Here is a 19844-nt window from a genome sequence, read left to right on the forward strand (position 1 = left end):
TTTAGCTGCAGGTAGTTTGGCACAGCCAGCTCATTCCCAAGCACCATCAGAGTGCCCATGGAGCAGAGCCAGACTGTTCCTGCCTGGGCAGGACCCCACAGCACCAACTCCTCATCCTTGTCTCTGAGCGGGACACCGGGGACGTGCAGGCCAGTTTGCTGCACATAGGTCCTTTCTTTGGTATTGCCTGTCCAGGTCACATTTAATCTTCCAGGGCTCAGGGGATTTATTCTCTTGGGGAAGACGTCTCTGCAAAGTCGTGTGGCCTCTGTGGGGACTCTGGCTTTGTCCTTCTCTGTGGCTGGGCACAGACACACTCTGACCTGCAGTTAACGTTTGTCCCTTCATGGTCCCCCTGTCACCAGAGAAGACCCACCTGGGGCAGTTTGCTCTCTAAGTCAGGCCAAATTCAAAGGGGTTTCTCTCGACTGCTCTCTCCATTAAATATTTAATTAACGTAGGCTGACAACAACCTACATTAACGTAATCCTTGTTTCTACAAGTTTCCTGTTCCCAAACCAATTTTCCACAATATCACACGTGTGCTGTCCAAGGAAAGGTGCTGTGTGTGAGCAGGTGTTGCTCGGCACGCACACAACCCACAGAGCTGCAGTGACGGGAATCCTTCACCCACTTTTAGTGGCAGCAAAGCGAGTGAAAGCAATCACACGAAATTAATTTTGTAATTATTCCCCGCCCGAAGGAGGCCGGGGCAGCTTTACCCAGGCGCTCGCTCCGTGCCCGCGGCTACCGCCGCCCTCCGGTGGCGAGAGAGCGGCATGGCAGCGCGCCCGGGGCATCACCGGAGCCGGGATCCACCGACCGGACCCGGGGATCCGCCGCTCCCGGGATCCACCATTCCCGGGGAAACCACTGCTCCCGGGAACCCACGGGACCCGGGATCCACCGACCGGACCCGCGGAAACCACTGCTCCTAAGGAACACCCCGGACCCGGGATCCACCGACCGGACCCGGGGAAACCACTGCTCCTAAGGAACCCCCCGGACCCGGGATCCACCGACCGGACCCGGGGAAACCACTGCTCCTAAGGAACCCACAGGACCCGGGATCCACCGACCGGACCCGGGGAAACCACCGCTCCTAAGGAACCCACGGGACCCGGGATCCACCGACCGGACCCGGGGAAACCGCCGCTCCTAAGGAACCCACGGGACCCGGGATCCACCGACTGCTCCCGGGGATCCACCAGCCCCGGGGAACTCACCATCCCCACTATTTATTTTAAGTCTGTGTAGCACATTTAGCAGTGGATAATATATCCAGCTCTGTTATTCCCAGTTTTCCAGCTACATGGGGTTGGGTTTACATTTCCTTTCTTACTTGTGGAAAAACCTAGGCAGCAGAAGGGGAAGTGATGTGTCCAAAATCAGTGGCAAAGCCACAGATAAAATTATGAAATGTCATTTCACAGATGCAATGAGAGGGAAGTGAAACCTAGAAGACCCACTGCCCCGAGTCTGGCTCCAAGCTGAATTGGTGCTCCTTATTTTAAATACATGTGCATGAGGCGCATTTAGCAGAGAATAAAATATCTGGCTTTGTTTACCTTCTAGCGGGGAATCTGTGAGCTGGAGAGGCTGGGCTGGTTATTGGCTTTTCATGCCACAGACTTACGTCCACCTTGGAGCCCTTATGCACAGGGAAACCTTTTTAAAAGACAAATGAAGACATTTAATAAATATGGTCTCCATAGAAATGAAATGGCCCAAGCTTTGGCATCTATTCGCTGCCTACGAATAGATGTGTGCACTTCACCTCCATACAGCTCTTCTTATTCACAGGTTTTTAATTACGTGGGGTTAAGTTTATACTTCTTTTACTTCTGGTAAAGCCTAGGCACCAGAAGGTGAAGTGACATGTCCAAACTTGATGGCAAAGCCACTGATAAAATTAAGAGATGTACTTTCACAGGTGCAAGGAGAGGGGAGGAAAGGAAAACCTAGGAGAGCCACTGCTCAGGGATTTTCCAAGACACAACACTTCCAATAAATAGCCAAGGGGAGATGAAGCCTAACCCCTGCTTGTAGCTTTGGAAGACCTGGGCAGTGGCACCTGAGCATCCGTGCTGTGTCACGTCAAAAGGATTTACCTTGCAATGTGTTCCTCAGGTCTCCTGCAGAGCTGAGGTGCCTCTGTCCTGCACTATGAGTGATCCAGGGCAATTCTTCCCTCTCAGCATTCCCACCAGGCAAAGGAGTTGGCATTTCCTTCTGTCTGTCCACGGCTGTTGCTCCCTCAGTGCTGCCCACCAGGCCAATCCTGCCCAGTCCATGACATTCCCTATGGGATGCCTCATGTAGCACATCAGGATCTGTGGTGTCCAGAAGCATTTGTACAGTCATTGTCCTGTCTTGCTCATCCCTGGAAGTCTCAGGTTCTCGGGCAGAAGGAGGCTCACTGTAGAGGTCCAGAGTTGTGTCTGTTGATTGTTTGTCAGCAGAGCCTTTAACCCAGCTTGCTGCACCCAGCCTCTCCCTTGCCATGTCAATCTTTTCTGCAAGTTCCTTGGACAGACTATGAATGGTTCTCACTTGATCGTGCTTGCTTCCGTGTGGAGAAAGTCCAAAAGATGAGTCCTTGGAGGAAGGTTTTGCATCTTTCTGAGGAGCAGAAAAGCTCAGAGGAGGTGAATGCAGAGCTGGAGGAGAGCAGTCCCTCAAGTCTTCACATTTCAGAGGACTGAGAAACCAGCACTGGGATTCCAGTGGTGCTGCAGGACCTGATGCCTCCCCTTTTTTAGGTGATTGAGCTGTTTCTAGGAGTTGATTCCTGTCAAAAGAAACAAAAGAGAGGAGTATGTCTGCAGTGTGAGCTGACAAAGATGCTTTCTAGGATGCCTTTTATGTGTGAGTACCTGCCTCTGTGATCTTTAGGTGATAGAGGAGAGGATGTTTCATCCATCCAGGCCATGAAACTCGTTTCCAGGATTCCCCCACTGGTTTGCTCCTGAAAGAGAAGAGCCCATCAGTGTAAGCACTAAACAGCTGGCAACAGAAGGGTAATATTTGGCTTTTATTCCCCTTAATAATTGGCTCATGTAACAGGAAAACTGCTCACACCACACAGCCAACCTGTTTTTTTCACTCAGGCAATGGAGATTTCCAGGGTTTTAGCCCGAAGTCAAGGGTTCCAGCCCTACTAATGAGCCCAGCAGTTTATGCCATAATTATAAGCTAATTGCTCTATTTTTCTAGATAAAACTTTTTCTCCCTGGCACTTCAAAGCATTTGTATGAAGTGTTTCATGTCCTACACGGTGCTGCACTGATCAAGATTGGAGGGGGTTCAATCTGCCACTCCTTAGGACTCACAGGCTCAAGTTCACACTGAGGATTTCCTTTGGCAGAACCCGTTTTCCCAATGGATTTGTGCATCTCATCAGGACAGGTTTTCTTCCCAATAGCTTCTTTTTGCTTCCTGTACACTTCTTGTAACCTCTTCTTCCTCATCTCTGCAGCCTGCACCGAAGACTTTTTCTCTTCGAGGAGTTTCTTCTTTCTTTCTGCCTTTTTTCGGTACATAAATTCCCGAACGCTCTCAGGGCTGTAGGGGTGAGGTTTTTTAAGGTTTCCCCTCCTCTTTGAAGGTTGCTTAAGGTTTTCTTTCTCAGACCCTTTCTGTCTCTGAGGAGATGCACTTTTTCCTCTGCTGCAGCTTCCTGAGGTGCTGGGTTTGGCTCCATCTTTCACTAATGAAGGTTGTATCCCTTCCCCACTGAAGGCAGAGGGAATGCCCCAAAGTCCTGGTGAAGGAGAATGGATCCCTAGAGATTGCTGTTTCACAGCATCTCTGGGGAGCCTGATAAGTCTGTGTTCCTCACAGGACTGGCTTTGCAAGAGAAGGTTTCTGAGTGCTTGGTTTGCATCCCCTGCTGGTGCACTGCTGCCCCTTCCAGCCTTGCTGGGAGCAACCACAGAGCTTTGGAATCCAGGGCTCTTCCCCACAGGTTCATTTCCCTTTACTCTGGAGCTGCTTTCCATTGCTGGCATTGCCCCAAGTCCTCGACCTCTTTCCAAAGGTTCTGTGGGAAAGATTTGGAAACAACAATGATGTAATTACTTCAGAGAGTGACAATTCCTGTGTCTATAGTGTGCATCTCCCAACCTGCTTCCTACTGCAGCTCTGAGGACTATTTGCACGTGTCTGTTGTAAAATCTGGGATATTCAAGGGAGAAGATAAATCTGTAAAGGTGAAAGGTGAAGTTGCAGTGGCCATTTTTTTTTGCAGGAGCCATTAAAGAAAGGTGCTCAGAAGGGCCTGGAAAGCTTTTTTCAATTAGGTTTAAAAACCCCTGTTTTAGTTTGTGTGCCAAAACAACCAGTGCTGTAGAGGGGCAGCTATACCAAAGGTCTTTGCTGTGCTCTGCTCTCCAGGTCTGCTCCTCAAATGTGGAAATGGAGGGGGTGGACCCAGCAGCCTTCTAGCCAACTTCTGACCTTCTCTCCATGCAGAAACACCAGGTAGATTCACACCTGAAACACAGAGTTTGTATTTAATTATTAAAGCCCCACATGTTCTTTGAAAGATTATTGTAACTCTCTTATTCAAGTCTATTTAATGGTGATTTCCAGGAATCACAATCAAGGGGTGGGGAGATAAAAAAATCAGTCAGAGCAGGTTTAAAATTTTTAAAAAAGTTGGTGCTACTTTGATAACAAAACATTTTTAAAGCACTCAAACTTTGGAGGCTGCGAGGGTCATGAATTAGACGAATTCATGAGTGCTACATGTGAAGGTTCAGTGCTTTCCCAAGGCTTTACCATCAGCATTTATATCATTTAACACCTGTGGTACATTCACACAGTTCTTACAAGTTTTACTCAGAAGTCACTGACTCCCAAAGGCCTCAAGTACACTGAGAAAAGGTCAGGACTTTCTGGGTACCAGCCCATTCGAGAACTGAAGGCAAGGGGATAACAAAATTATTCTTTTCCTTGTGATTACTTCAAACTCACCAGAGGAAACTAATTCATTTTTAAACTGGTGAGAATCAGCAGGATGTGGTGTGGAAGAATCAATGAAGGATACAGGACGAGGGACAATGTATAATGCAGAAATAAACAGTGCAGAATGCAGCACAAACAAATTACTCTTGCTTAATAGGTGGTGTCACATAATAGACAACATTTATCACTGTTTTACTTCATAATTTCAGATTGCATTCACAGCATGCCAATACTTGTGCATTTATGTATTTATTGCAAACACTTCTCCAGCACAAGGTGGCTGAACAGGTACTTAGCTGGGTTTTGCATGGAAATCCTCACCCCCAAAATCTCCCCCAATTAAAACACTCACTTTTTTTTTTTAATAGGAAAGATTTTACTCTGAAATCAGTATCAGCCTCAGCTCATGTGGTTCAGTGCTCAGTCAATGGACTGAGCCAGGCTTTTCAAGCTGCTGCTCATAACTTGTCTGTGTGCTGAGCTGTGGGCAGCACCTCGGGGTCAGGGCAGCTGCTGGACACAAAGGACTTTCCAGAGACTGACTGGTCAGTGGGATTGCCCTGAGACTCCCCTATGCTTTGGGAACAGTGTAAGGCAACATCTTCTCCTCTGTACCATGGCCATGGCTGGAGTCACAGCCACCAGCTCTGATGTCTTCATTTGCAGCAGCCTCCGAGATGCTCTGCAGGCTCATGTGAATCGTGTCACAAGGGGAGTGATGTTTTTCAGACAAGGAAGAGCTGCACTCCCTGTGGGGCTGAAGTCACTTCCTATAATCCCATGGATTTCCTTTGGAAGCCTTCAGAGGAATTATCACCAGATCTGTGCATGGTGTTCACAGCAGGAACACACAGGGAATTGCCAAGATCTGTTGGGCTCAGGAGTGCTGGGATCCATCCATGTCTTTAAGGAAACACCTTCCTGTATCACTTTGGCTTGTGTTTAGCAGTACTAAAAATGCAGGGTGCATTTATTTTGTAGCCTGTCTTAGTTCCTCTGAATGCACCAGACAAATTAATATGTGGAGCAAACAGAACATTGCTTCACATGTTATTTATTTCAATTAAATCTTTTTTTTTATCTGCATCGTGTTCATTAACTACAGAAACTATGATGCTAAAGTTCAAGAGCAGCCTGCATTCCTGATGAGAACAGCTGATAGAAGAAAGTCTTTTGATTTAAATATTCTCCTGGGTTTTTTCCTACCTACGAACAGATGAATATTTTATAGCTGTGGTGACTTAATTTTTTGTTAACTACAGCAAATTTATAATTCATCAAATTCCTGAGTACTCTGGCTCTGACCCCTGCCCCTCATTCATCTCTTCATAGCCCTGCCTTGGCTCTTTCAGTGACAGAAACTAATAGCCAATAAAGACACCATGACACTGGCAGTTACAATGATGAATGCTTCACGTAGCATGGTCTTATTATGACCCACTCTCAGAGGAAGAGCAAGCCATTTTTCAAACAATCCATTAAAACAAAAAAACCCCAAAAAACAAACAAAAAAACCCAAACAAACAAAAAAAAAAAGAGAAGGAAATTATTAAATATTTCATGCATTTTAAATCATACTTAGGTAGTAGAGCACACTATGCTCATAATTCCATCTGCATAGAATTAGAGAGCTTGGATTTTTTTCTTTCTGCTACACACAAGTTACTTGGTGACTTTGCTGGTGTAAAGTACAACCCACAGCACTTCCACTTCTTCCCCACAACATCTAAATGCAACCACTTCTATGCAAAGCAATAGCATTAAATGGGTAAAATTACACCAGGGATTCAAAGCTGCCCTTAGAAATACCTGCCAAATAAAACTGAGAACCAGCAATTGAGACTTGGATAATTAATCCGACTTTTCACTGCCTTGATTTGGTCCCTGCTTGTCAGGCCAGGAAATCCCTGCCTTTGGTGGCACCCTTAATTCATTAGGGAAACTGAACTGAGTAGGTGACAGACAGCTCTTCCCACCAAGGATGTATGACTTATTTTTCATTTCTGATGATTTTTGATCCTGGCAGGTCTGGAATTCAGCTGCTCCAGGCAATTCTGTCCATCAGCCCTTGTAATTTCTCACCGTTTTCAGCCTTACCTTTCCCTGCCACTGCTTTCTCCAGAACACAGGATGTGGATGAAAGCTGCCTCTGGTGTTCTGTTTGGATTCTCTGTGCTGAGCTTCTCTCTCTTTGGTCTTTAAACAGGAGGGGAAAATAAATCACAGAAAAGAATTAGTGTAGCTAAAATCAAACATGCTGAACCCAACAATCCAATCCCATTCCCTTGGAATGTAAAAGCAGGAGTGTTTTTATTGAAAGTGGTCACAAAAAACGCAGGACTCCTTTTTTTTATTTTTGTGGTATAGATGTGCCAGCAAAGGAAGCGTTGGCCTGGATCCATCCCTGAGGCTGTATCCATGATGCTGTCCGTCCATACCACGGTTTACTGTGCACACAGCCCTGACCTAACTGCTGCATCCAGTGGGTGCAGTGGGACACCCTCCCCTTGGTGTCTCTGGAGATCCAGGCCAACCTTTCCATGCAGAGCAAACACTGAGTACTTGGGGAAGTTCCCAGTTATGATACCTCATTGCTAACCTGGGATCTTTGGGGCTTTTTTATAATCCCTTCCTTGTCCAGGGATGCTAAATCCTTCTCTGCCTGGTATTCTGTGCTCTTCATCAGGCAAGGAGAGGGCAGACTTGGGTTTGGAGCACTAAAACCCAGAAAAAGAAATGTTTGAGTCCCATTAGGAGCTGTGCAGATGCTGGTATTCAATAGCTGAGCTCCTGCATGTGTGGAAAGCAGCACTGGGCTCCCAGGGCTGGGCTGCAGGTGTCTGACAGAGGGAATATCTGGCAAAGCAGCTGTGACACACTTTTTGCAGCAGTTGAGTATAGGCAGACAAAGTGAACAAGATGCAGCTGAACTGAGTGTCTGGAGCTGTCAATCCCCAGCCTCAGAGTCTGTGTCTGTCCTGCAAGCTGAACAGTTTGTCTGGCAGTTCCCTCACTCAGTTGCGTAAAATGGTCTGGGTTAAAAACAAACTAAACAAGCCTTCCCTTGGGAATGTCCCAGAGAGGCTCAGCTCTGGCTTCTGGCTTTAGGAGGGGTAGCATCAGGCAGTGGTGACAGAAAGTGCTGCCTGATGCAGCTGGAAAGGGACACGTGGCTCCCACAGACCTGAGGGCAGCACCACAACATCCCTGCAAAAGGTGACGGGGAGCAAATCCAAGGGAAACGCCCCTGGAAGCTGGCAGTGTGTGACAGGGATGCCAGTGCCCAGTGAATTAACACTAATGCTATTACAGCAACAAGATTTATTATGTGCAGCTTTTCAGCTCTGCTCCTCTAGTGCTGTATTCCCTCAGTAATCCCCCTTGGCTGAGGCTGCCGGGCTGGCCCTGGGCAGCTCCTGACTCCACGCCTTGCTCCCAGCAATCCGAGATCTTAAACCACACTAAACTGAAGTGACAGCTGTAGATGGATGGTTCTTTGGCCCCAAATTTAGCAGCAAAGCAGGATAAGGAGGTCTAATAATATTTGCTTTCAGAACCACACCAGTTCCACTGAATGAGCTGATAAATCCCCTGTAATGCCTCTGAACTACACAATTCCTGCTTTAAATACCTGTGGTGCCTTTCCTCCTTACTGTACTCCTGGCTCCTATTCCATGTTTTATATATGGCAAAAGGAAGAATGTGGGAGGAAAGGGGAGAAAAGAATAGATTTGCAGCAAATTCTTTACTATTTTGAGGAAAGAAATTTATGAATTTGTGTGTGCTGGGGAGGAAATCCGGTGAGGAAGTGAACTGAGCAGTGGGATGTACAGCACAGGGAGGTTTGTAGCTGCAGAAATAAATGGATTTATCACAAGAACATGGGTGATGCCCAGAGATACCACAGGGAGGGGTGGAATCCGCGGTGAGTTATTCAGCTGTGCCAAGGCACTGCTAGTGAATACCCAGTTCCAGCCTTTCTCCATGGATTCCAGACTGTCACTGACCTCTGTAAGCTGGAGCAGGAGGAGCAGAGGCCACTCTGCACACCTTTCTTTTCAGGGCTCTCTTTGGCAGGGGCTCTTTAGCAAAAATCAGGCGCTCCTGCTCTTGAGCTGCTGCTTGCTGCTTTCTCTTCTGCTCCTGGATCCTCTTCTTGAGTTGCTCTAACTTATTTTGGGGCGATTTTCTCCACAGCTCTTCCTGCTTCTGATCTCTGGCCTTGCTGGCTGCTGAAAGGTGGGATGTGGGAAGCAGGAGAGCCGTGGGCATGGGAGTGCTGCTGCCACACAGGACAGAGAAGGAGCTGCTCCCTGCACAGGAGAGAAGTGGGCGATGCAGGGAGCAGGGACATTTTTCCTTCTGGACTGGGAATCCTCTTGAATCTCCCTGCTGAAGGAAATTGTCCCTTCTTGGGCTGTCCAGGCTCTTTGCAGGGACCCATGTTCCAGCTGAGCCTTCGCCATCCACAGCCCAATTCCTGGCAGGGCTGCAAGGTCCTGAGGCTGCTCTGGGGGCCAGAGGGGTCATTCTGGACGGGCCAGAGGTCACAGCAGGGCTCTCGGGCAAACAGGTCTGTGAGCGAGCAGGGAAGAGAACAGCACAGCTTCCCCCTCTTAAGAAAAAGAGAAACAAGGGTCAGTATGTAGGAGGTATTATTAAATTTGTATAAATACACTGCCATGAGTGACTGCTGAGCTTGTACGTGTTCTGATGGCGACCTCGGCGTCTCCACAGAATCAGCATTTTGCCAGTCACCAGCAGTCTGGCAAATGAAGATAATATTAGGAGAGTACAGTGCAAATTGTGATCTGGTAAGAGAAATTATGAGCATGGGCAGAGAACTGATATCAGGCACTGCCTTCCTCCTCTGCCTTGTTTGTCACAACTGAGGGTGAAATTGCTTGGTGACTCTTTTGTTCCCTTTTCATTCTAAGGAACAGTAAGGTTCTAAACTTTTTCTGAAGTCCTGCATCCCAGAATTTTAAATCCCTTTACATGTGCCTTCACCAGCTCACCCCCCAAGTGCTGTACACTCAGGTTATCATTTACCTGTGGGCTGGAGCAATCTCACTGCTCTTTTTCTCACTCAAAGCTGTTTCGTCTTTGTTCCTCTCGCCATCTACAGCACATCAAAACCACGTCAGTGTCAAAATGTCAGAAATATGCCTTAACCATTAAATTCAAAGAGCAACTTTTACTGGGGACTATCCCCCAAACAAACCTGGCCCAGAAATATTAAATAAATATAAAATAAACAAGAAATAAACATGAAATAAACATGAAATAAGTATTAAATAAATATTAAATAAACATTAAATAAATATTAAATAAATATTAAATATATATTAAATATATATTAAAGGCTGGCAGCTGAAACTGTTCCCAGCCGATAAACCACCTCAAAAACAAATACCCAGCAGATGTAAAAATAATAAGTGAAGTCTGTTCTTGTAATTAGTTTTTAAGAATGTTCTGGAATTGGGTTACATTTCCTGCTTTTTTCTTCTCCCACTTTATCTTTTAGAAATGATTTTAAACACATTATGTAGTTCCTGCCAAAGTTAGCAAACAAAATGCTGCATTTACACCACTTCAGTTGTCTCTGGAGAATAAACCCTCAGAGGAGAAGCACAGGGAGCTTTTGCCGTGCTGTAGCTGGTGGGTGTTAATGCTGCAGCTTTTGCTTGAGTTCTCCCCAGCAAGATGTGACTTCCTGAGCATTGTGATATTTTGCTGGGAACACTACAGAAAGCTGATGAAAATACACACTTGCCTCCATAAAGAGGGGTTTTCACTATCTCCTGCCACCTTCCCTTCCCTCCAGCACCAAAGCAGTCCCATCTCAGCGGTTTCCCAGTAACTCAGAACTCACCAAAGCTCTTTTCGTGCCAAAGCTTTCTTCTGGCTGCCTGTGATTTGGCACAGCTCCACGTTTGATGATAAAATTTGTTTTCAATCCTTTGTAGCTGTGAAAAGGCAGATTTTTCTTTTGAAGGGAGACATATGTTTTGGTTTATTTCTGGAGTAGTTTTTTGCTGGCATCCGCTGCTTCTCTGATTGATTTTGCAGCTCCTAGTTACTGTGTAAATACTGGCCTGTCTGAGCATGTTCCATGTGGTATTTCCTACAGTTGGAAAGAATGCAATTGACTGGGAGGATAAGAGGTGAAATCACCTCTCTCCTTTATTGCCACTTTGCAAGTATGTGTGCCTCAGATTTTTACTGATGTTTTTAAGGACAGCTTAAGCTGGAAGTGACCCCAGCCAAGAGCAACTCCAGCAGTGGGATGCTGCTGTCAGGTCTTTGCTGCGCAAGCAACACCCTGTGGATTTGGATAATATCCTGAATTTATCCAAGGAATGTCAGTTATGGTGGCAGCTGCTGTGCTCACAACTCCATCATGTTCCCCACGAAGAGGATGATAAGACAGGGAGAATCCAGAGGATGTCCCAGCTGTTGTTCTGCTCAGGGCTTCAACCACAAGCAAGGCAAAGCTTTGTCTGTTCTTGTCATTAAGTTTGTGAGTGTTGTGAAATAGGGTAAAATTATTTGCTTTTCCCCTTATCCTCTCTTTGTTATTTAGCAAATAAAGAGGTGATGTGTTCACTGGGAAAGAACAAACAAATAGCAGGTTTACATTGCTTTCAATTACAATATTTCCATGGAATTAAGCCGTGGAGGTGATGAACAGGCAGCTGACAGAAAGAGATAAAGGTTTGTGACAGCAAGTGCTCCCTGAACTGCACATACCACTGCTTTGGCTTCCTGGAGACTCTTCCAAGCCAAGGCCACAGCTGTGGAATCCAGAGAGGAAAAATGTTTTAGCATCTCTTCACTATTGACAGTTTCCCCTCATGCCCAAACCAGGACAGATCGTTGAGCTGGTGGCTGAAACACAGAACTGCTCCTGAAAAATTGTGTCTGGGCTGCTTTTGTATCTCAATGTGTGCTGAGTTCCATCAGAGCTAAAGATCTCTGGGCTATGCTAGTGCTTATTCAGCAAAATCCTTGCTGATACTAGCACACATTTTAAAAAGACTGAGCTGAATTTCCCAATTCAGTCCTATTTGTAGTAGTTGCTTACAAGAAAAAAATCCCATTCAGGACTAGTCATGAAAGAATGGCTCATGTCTTTTTATGGAAAAAAAAGTAAGTGCCACATCAGATACAGAGAAGCTCCTGCTGTGAACTCATTGAATGCACTCGACAGAAACTGAGCTGTGATGCTTTCAGGCTGAGGAAGGTTCACAGAGCAGGTTTCTTTAGAAAGCAGCATGAAATGAGGGGGTTGGTGTTGCTGTTAGGGCTATGAACAGTTACAAAACTCCCCAGCACTCTCCAAACTTTAAAATATTTGCTCCACTGTGCCTGAAGTCACACAATCCAGATTAAACTAAGCACTAAAGTGTTTCCACAAGAGATAAATCCTCGGTTTAAAATAAAGTTACCCAAGTCTCTGCTATGACTGTGCAGAGCAAAGTGGAAACTCATTACCCACACACCAGTTAGAGGATCCAATTCTCCAGAGGCAAAGCTGTTCTCCATCTTTCGGCTCTGCTCCAGCTCTGCTTACTCGGTCTCCATGTCTGAAACAACCATGCAAAGGGACCGGTCACGGCTGCCCTCTGAGAACAACCCAGGGCATTTATATGCTGATGGGAATATAAATTTTCTCATCTCTAATTGCTGACTGCCCATGAAGAGCCTCAGCATTTACATTTCTGTGGTGTTTGCAAATCTTACCTGCTATTATTAATTTCTCAGCCTCGTGACAGAGTTTTAGGAGAGACACGGATATGACAGAGCTGGTAAATGTCCTGCCGTGGGTCAGTGCGCTTTGCAGAGCTGCCTGGGAGCTCAGGGATGGTCAGAGAGTCAGGAAAATCAGCTCCATCCATCCATCCATCCATCCATCCATCCATCCCCTCCATCCATCCCCTCCATCCCCCTGTTCCTGCCCGTTCAACACTTACCTTTTGAAGCCTCAGCCATGCATGGAACAGAATCTCCACTTAAGAGCTGTGCAAAAGCCCTTCGGAGATGATCTGCAGCCTTTCAAGAGTGGCAAATCCCCAAGGCACTTCCAAAGGGAGGTGTGAGACCGATCCCAGCACTGAACATCCCATGTGCTGCTCCTTCCCTGGCTGAGCCATCCACAGGCTCCCTGCTACCAGCTGCGAATGCAGAAGAGCCAGTCCCTGCCCTGCCCATGAGTCCTGGGAGGAGTGGGAGGACCGGAGGAGTCCCACCAGCCCCTCCAGGGCTCAGCCATCGCCACACCTTTGTTTGTGCCCCTCCGCGCAGGGCGACAGCGGCCACAGCACAAGGGGGGGGGCTGTTGGGAGCAGAGGAGAAAACAAACAGCAACAAGAGGAGCCTGAATGCTGATCTCAGCTTGCAAACACGTGGCAAGATGCCAGCAGATTTCGTGACAAGCCCTTGTGTCCTTTCCAGGGCTTTTGGCATCCTGGCAGTGACCACTGGCAGGGCTGGGTGGCTGCAGAGGACAGGGCAGGGTGACCAACCTGAGGCCCAGGCGGGAACAGCTTTGCACTTTTGGGATGCCAGAGCAAGGAGAGGGACCAGACCTCCCTGAGCCCTCATCCCAGGGCATCTTTCCTCATTGCAGAGCAGCTCTCCCCATTCCAGGGCATCTCTCCTCACACCTTCCCCTGTGGGCTCACCCAGCGTTTGATCCTGCTCTCAGTCACACCTGAATCCCTGCTTTCAAGAGAGCAGAGGGCTTAATTTTTAGGTTCTATTTAGGGAAAAATTAAAATTAAATTAAAAAAAAAACCCCAAGTTTTCTGGTCTTTATAAGCAAAATCTTTATAATATAAAATAAATGTATACTAAAGTCTCAGGTGAGGCTTTTCCCCCTTTGTGGTTATCACTTATTTTAAGTGTCACAATCTTTTAAGTGTTAGTATTTGAAATCAGTGGGTAACCGTTCATGTTCTCCAGGTTTCGGGTTATCTGGAGGGAACAGTCTGATGAGCCAACAGCAGAGGGCAAACGCAGCCTGCACACGGGAGCTGCAGCACTCGGTGCTGGGAGCCTCCCGGCCCCAGTTTGTGCCGGGACAAGCCAGGAGAGCAGCAGGTGCCACCTCGGACAAAGCCAACCTGCAACGGGAAGCAGCAGCAAAACTCACAAGACAGCCACGAATCACTTTCCTTTGCATTTTCACTTCTTGACGAAGCATCTGATGGACTTTAGTGGGCTGTGGTATCCTGGACTGAGGCCTGACAGTGCATTTCTTACAACCCCTCAAAATTATGGCTGCAAATAGCCATAAAACACATTTATTCTTGCCCCACTTACTACTGTTGGGGGTTGAATTTCAGTGAGTACCCCAAGAAAAGGCTCTGGATCCTCTTCTCCCACCCCACTGCAGAGCAGAGAGAGCTGAGTGCTGTTCCATCAGCATTTTGGTTTATATTGAATCTGACTCCCTTTTCTGGTTTATATCTTCAATTCTTTGTTCATTCTTCATAACTCTACAGATTTGCTTCTAGCAGTAGTGTCAGGATTGTGAGTGTTGGTTATTACTGGAAAGCACTCAGAGGGTGAGGCAAGACACTGGCACCACATCCTTTCATGCCCACGGATCCCTGTGGTCTCCGAGAAGTCCTCTTGAAGAAACAGACTCAGCCTAACCTAATAAATGTCCCTGCTCAGAGCCTGTGCTCAGATATCCCCAGCAGTTCAGCTTTTCAAGTCTAACCAAACAAGGAATTCCTGAGCTGCAGACTGGAGTCGCAAAGTTCCCGTTTCAAGCTGTTCCAAGCCAACGTTCTGGCCTGATTAGAGGTTTCAGTGCTGGGAATGCAGAGCTGGTCCAAGAGGGGAGCCACAGCTATTCCGGGTGCACAAGTGATAAGAGCCCTAATTGCAGTCTCTGGGCTCAGGGGCAGCCACTGTGCCAAGGGAACCTCAGAGAGGGGAGAGAACACAATGTGCAACCTCACAGCAGCAGGAGGGCGACCCTCAGGGAAGATTTGGGAAGATGGGAAGCTGTGACAGCCACCAGGAAAGCCCAGGGCTGGTCCCAGCCTGCTGGGATGATGGAAGAGCCAAGTGGAGCAGGAATGCCTGTGCTGTGACAGGCAGAGCTCTCGGCAGGCAACGCTTCTCCGGTCCCTCAGGTCGCACTGGCATCTATTTTGGCTCCGTATTTTCTCAGCAAGCTGTCGGAGCTGACGAGAGCCAGGAGAGTGACAGATTGCCACTGTGTTATGCTGCACATCTTGCAGTGTTAGACCACAAATCTGCTGAGAGATGAAGTGAAACCTATCACTGGGCCAAATCCCACTTCTGCAGCGTGTGAAACTCCCAAGTCAGGGAGCCAAGTGTGAGCTGAGGCAACGAGGAGCAAATCCATCAGGATTTTTATTTTAGATCTGCATGAGCGAAATGAGCCAGTCATGTACAGCTCTGTCCTGCTGACTGCACAGCTCATGTCAACACGGAACCAAGGCAGGAACAGGCCCCGGGTTTGCATCAGCCCCCAAACACTGAATTTCCCCTATAGAGATACTCCAACCACCACCTACTCATTTTAGCAAATCCGACAACAGGCTGTGGCATGTTCAGAGGAGGTTTGACAAAGGAATTTTAGGCTTTTTCTGGAAAGGACATTGCAGAGTTTCTCATCTAAGAACCTGCCAAGGGAGGTGCAGCTGACCTCCCACACATTGTCCGGGTGTGAGTCTTCTTTTTTCCCAATCAGCACTTCCCACTTACACACACGATTGTGAATGGGGCAAGTAGTGCCCAGTTCTGCCGCACTCAGAGCTCCAGTGTGGATTTCTGGTGTTTTTGCAAGGCAAAGGCAAGTGGCTTTGGTATTTACTCAACCCTGTACGAGGCTGTTTGGAGCCTGGAGGTTTGTTTGACATGGACTCACCTCCCAGAAGCTTCTGCTGCTGTGCACTGTCACTGTTTAGGAAATATTTCACCCAGTAACCCACAAGGTCTAGCAAAATTCAGGAAGTGCAGATGTACGTGCACCAAACCCAGAAATTCCTCCTAAGTCTCAGTGTTTTGACATTTTTGCAGCCTCCAGACATGCCCCAAGAATCTTCCAAACAACCCACAGCTCTGGCAGACACACTCCTTGTATTCTCTTGCTGGTTTGCTCCCTGTGCCTGGCTTTGTGGGAGTGTTGTGAGTTCCCTCACTTCTGGGAAACACGTCCAGCTAAAAGGAAAGAGAATGGTATTTCTTTGTTGATTTTTTTACAGTGCCTGACTAAGCAATTTTCATTGCAAACCATCTTCACAGCAATTCTCAGTTAGCAAACAATCGAAGCCCAAATCGAGACTTCGATTGCAAGCTGGATGTGACATGAATTTTGTAGTGAGCATATGGAGGGAAGAGGCAGCTGATAAAAAAAACCAAGTGCACTGCTCTGAAGTCTGACAGCCAAGGCCCCAATCCCACACCCACTGGAATGTGTGACAAAACACCACCTGAAGTTAAAAGGGACAAAGATAAAGATACTTTCTAAATTGGGATTTGATTTGAACCTGCAAGGAGCTTAGCGAACCACTACGCTTTGAAGTCATTCTAAACAGTACATATCATCTCTCAAATCAGCAGCATAATAACACTGAGACAAATGGGCTGCCCCATTAACGGTGCCATGTCACAGTTCCTGAGATAAGACACAGATTTCTTCCTCCACAGGTAATGTTGTGAGATATCAGTGTTCGTGTAAAACACCCAGAGACAGGGGAGCAGTCTGATTTTTGCTGGTACCACTGATAACTTTTCCTCTTTTCCTTTCTCAGTCCTAGCAGATGAAATTCCTAATTCCTTCCTACGTTGTTGGGAAGCAGCAGATCCTTTTCCCATGGGCTGTGCCATCCCCTCAGTGACTGAGTTGCAGTGAGTGCTGAGAACAGCTCGGATGCAGGTGGGAGGCTGCCACGAGGCTGCCCAAGCTCAGGGAAAGATTTGCTGCAACAGAGACACGCTGCCTTTGCTTGGCTGAGAGCCAGAAACACAAGGGAATATCAAGCTTGTCTTTTCCTACTGATGTCCTAAAATAACAGGAGTAATGTGTGTCAGGATAGAACCAGACCTTCAGAATATCTGGATGTTGTGCTGCCTGCCAAGTGATGTCTGGCAAAGGGCAAGTGCTCTCTTGATGGGCTAAAATACAGATCCATCATCCAGTTATTGGGGGAAAGTGTGTTAAGATAGGAAATAGCTATCCATGGCCCGTTTGGGTTTTTTTCCTATCAATAGGAGACTATGTGAATGGAATCTGAAGTGAAAAGGGGGGGGGGGGGCTGCCTGCACTGTGCAGTGGAATGTGGGAGAGCACAGGATTGCCATGGAAACCCGCTGTAGTAAACGGGGCTCTCCAGCTGCAGGAGAGGATTTATAGTGCCAGGCTGGGAGTGGGCAATTTAAATCACCAGTCTACAGGTAAAATGGCACATTTCCTTCCACCTTGTCTCCCTGCACTGCAAAGTGAGAAAGGAAGGGTACGTGGGTGGTGAGAATTACAGTACGGAGTGATGAGGTGTCTTAAAGCCTGACCTAAAACACTCAGCAGCTGATGCAAAGGTTCTTGTGGATTTTGGTGGGGGCAGGAGCAGCCCCGTGTTCCCTGTGCCCCAAACCAGAGCAGCAGGCACAATACCTGTGTCCAACAACCTCAGAGGGACGAGAAGCAGAGTCCATTCCCTGCTTGCATAACCTACAGATGGGAAATCCCACAGCTCAGGGATGCTCCCAGTTTGTTCTTTTGGTTTGGAGCTGGGGAAGAGTCCATCTGGTAAAAGCCCCCAAACCAGCCTGTTACACCTAAAAGTGAGACCAAATATGCTGTGACAGGCCCTGCTCTGTAACAAGGGATCAGAGAAGTGGGGAATGATTTACAGTGTTCAGATGCCCCCATTTATTGACATTCAAGCACAGTGATCTATGGAGTGCTGTGAGACAGCAACAACATTATTTTTGCAGTGCTGCCTTCATCACCATTTATTACCAGGTCCTGGGTGCCTGAGCCCATAATTTCCTGGATCAGACACCACACATCTGTGTGATCCCATTCCCAGCTAAGAGCAGTGGTTAAATCTGACTTCTATGGAACCACCATGGGGCCAGGCTGGGCTTTAGCTCCACTAAGTTTAACTAATTTGCCTTGTTGTCATAGTAAACCTCAAAATCTCCTGATTTACCATGCCTTAGTGTGACTGGATTGAAACATGCAGGTTGCCACACACCTGGGTATATTTCTGTCACTAAATATAAGAAGGAAAATTCCTTTTGAGCTGGAAAATGCAGAGTCCTTGGCAGCAAAGTCTCAAAGCTCTCTGCACTCTGGAAGGGTGTTTTATTGTGCTCCACAGCTTTTTCTTTCCGTGTTACTTTGTTCTGCTTGAACCTTTCAACAAGGCATCAGACAGCTACCAAAAATGGCAAGATTTAGCCTCTTCCTTCAACAAGAATGATATGTTCAAAATCCAAACAGTCCAATCAAAATCTGGGAATTGGGTCCTCCTGTCGTACCTCTGCTGCTGCCTGTTTCGAGTCCTGCCCACACAGCAGATGCTGCCAGCCAGAGTTCCACTTCCCTGCTGCATTTATTCCTCTCTGGAGTGCTCTCCTGGTGCCTTCAGCTTTTGAAATCCCTCCTTTCACCTTTCAGCTTTTTATATCTACTCAGCAATTTGCAGGCCATTAATCTCAGCCCTGGCATCAGAGCTGCTCTGCCCAGTCCCAGCTGGGACACCAGCACGACTACCAGAGGTTATGAGAGCAGAGGAGCTTTATAGATCCCACTTGCTAAGAACAGTCCCTGGGGTTGTTGACCCTTTGCTCATAAATTCACCTGATTCCCCTCGATTATATTTATTTCACCACTAAATGCCAATCCAAAGCAGTGTCAGTGGAGAAGCAGCAGGCTAAGCCAACACAACAGGCCATCTCCTGCCTTGTTACGCTCCGTCAAGTCAGGTTGCCCTCAGATTTGCTGGAGTTTCATTCCTGCTCTCCCCTGGGATGCCAGGCAGCACAGTCATTTAACCCAAGATCATTTACGACTGACTGGAATTTTTTCGTCTGGCTTTTTTTTTCCCCCCTCTGTCTCTTCAGATAACAATGCAAACCAACAAAAATATTGCCTTATTATTGACAAAATGGATCTATATGGAGCTAAGTGCAAAGGAAAATAGATACCAGTGCCTGCCCATCTCCAATGGAAAATCAAGCCAGCGTATGTTGAAGGCTCGATTCCCTGCTGATGCAGAGTGGTGCAGCCCTGTGCCAGCAACCAGAGCTCTCCCAGTTTATGTAAGCAGGGAAGCTGACCCCGAGGAGTTTCTGTTCGCTTGCAGCAAGGGGTAGGCGTGGTAGAGAAACAGGAGACCCTGGCTACCTGGAAATGATGGTTATTTAGGGGCAGAGACACCGGGAGCAAGGAGTGTCATCACTGTGCAAGAATTTGGTAAGAAAATGTGGTCTCGATTAATTTTTCTGGTAGGAAGGTGTTGAGTTTGTAGAGACCAAGATCCATGCGAGGGAAATGTGCTGTCCTGTCACCGCCCGGACTGGAAGGGTTCCCACATGCCCCTTTTTTGGTTTCTATGACAACATCATTTAGCTCTGGAGTGAAAGTCAAAAGCAGCAGCCAGGAGGGAGGGACACTGCTCCGAGGAGCCACCGCCTTCAGTGCCTTTGCTTTTCCAGGGAAAAGAGAGGGGATGGAGACTGTAGACATAGACTAACAGAGCTTTGCCAGTCCCAAACCTCTCCCTCAGAACCAGGAGTGTTCTTTTCCAAGCTGCAAACAACGAAGGACACAAATATTTGATCCCACTTGGAGCAAACGGTGCCATTCATTCCCCACCCCCCCC

At 47.3% G+C, this 19844-nt stretch overlaps 1 protein-coding gene and 1 long non-coding RNA gene across 2 annotated transcripts in view; both read right to left on the reverse strand.

The window, feature by feature from the left end:
• LOC116454463 (centrosome-associated protein 350-like) overlaps nt 1-11041 on the reverse strand; it is a 35267-nt gene extending 24226 nt beyond the window's left edge. The window contains exons 1-9 of the mRNA XM_032131107.1: nt 10844-11041; nt 10021-10090; nt 8976-9583; nt 7066-7164; nt 4366-4494; nt 3333-4042; nt 2877-2968; nt 2112-2791; nt 1569-1668 (exon numbers count right to left, since the gene is read on the reverse strand). Of these exons, the coding sequence (XP_031986998.1) occupies nt 1569-1668; nt 2112-2791; nt 2877-2968; nt 3333-4042; nt 4366-4494; nt 7066-7164; nt 8976-9498 (2333 nt within the window). The 5' untranslated portion in view covers nt 9499-9583; nt 10021-10090; nt 10844-11041. The remainder of the gene's footprint in view (nt 1-1568; nt 1669-2111; nt 2792-2876; nt 2969-3332; nt 4043-4365; nt 4495-7065; nt 7165-8975; nt 9584-10020; nt 10091-10843) is intronic.
• Nucleotides 11042-11720: 679 nt separating this feature from the next.
• On the reverse strand, nt 11721-12911 carry LOC116454214. The gene is made up of 3 exons (XR_004244040.1): nt 12715-12911; nt 12474-12557; nt 11721-11765 (listed from the first exon to the last, which is right to left on the reverse strand). It is a non-coding gene; the product is annotated as an uncharacterized LOC116454214 (long non-coding RNA).
• Nucleotides 12912-19844: the final 6933 nt, after the last annotated feature.

The sequence above is a fragment of the Corvus moneduloides genome, chromosome 21 (genome assembly GCF_009650955.1).
Source record: "Corvus moneduloides isolate bCorMon1 chromosome 21, bCorMon1.pri, whole genome shotgun sequence".
Classification (NCBI taxonomy): Eukaryota; Metazoa; Chordata; class Aves; order Passeriformes; family Corvidae; genus Corvus; species Corvus moneduloides.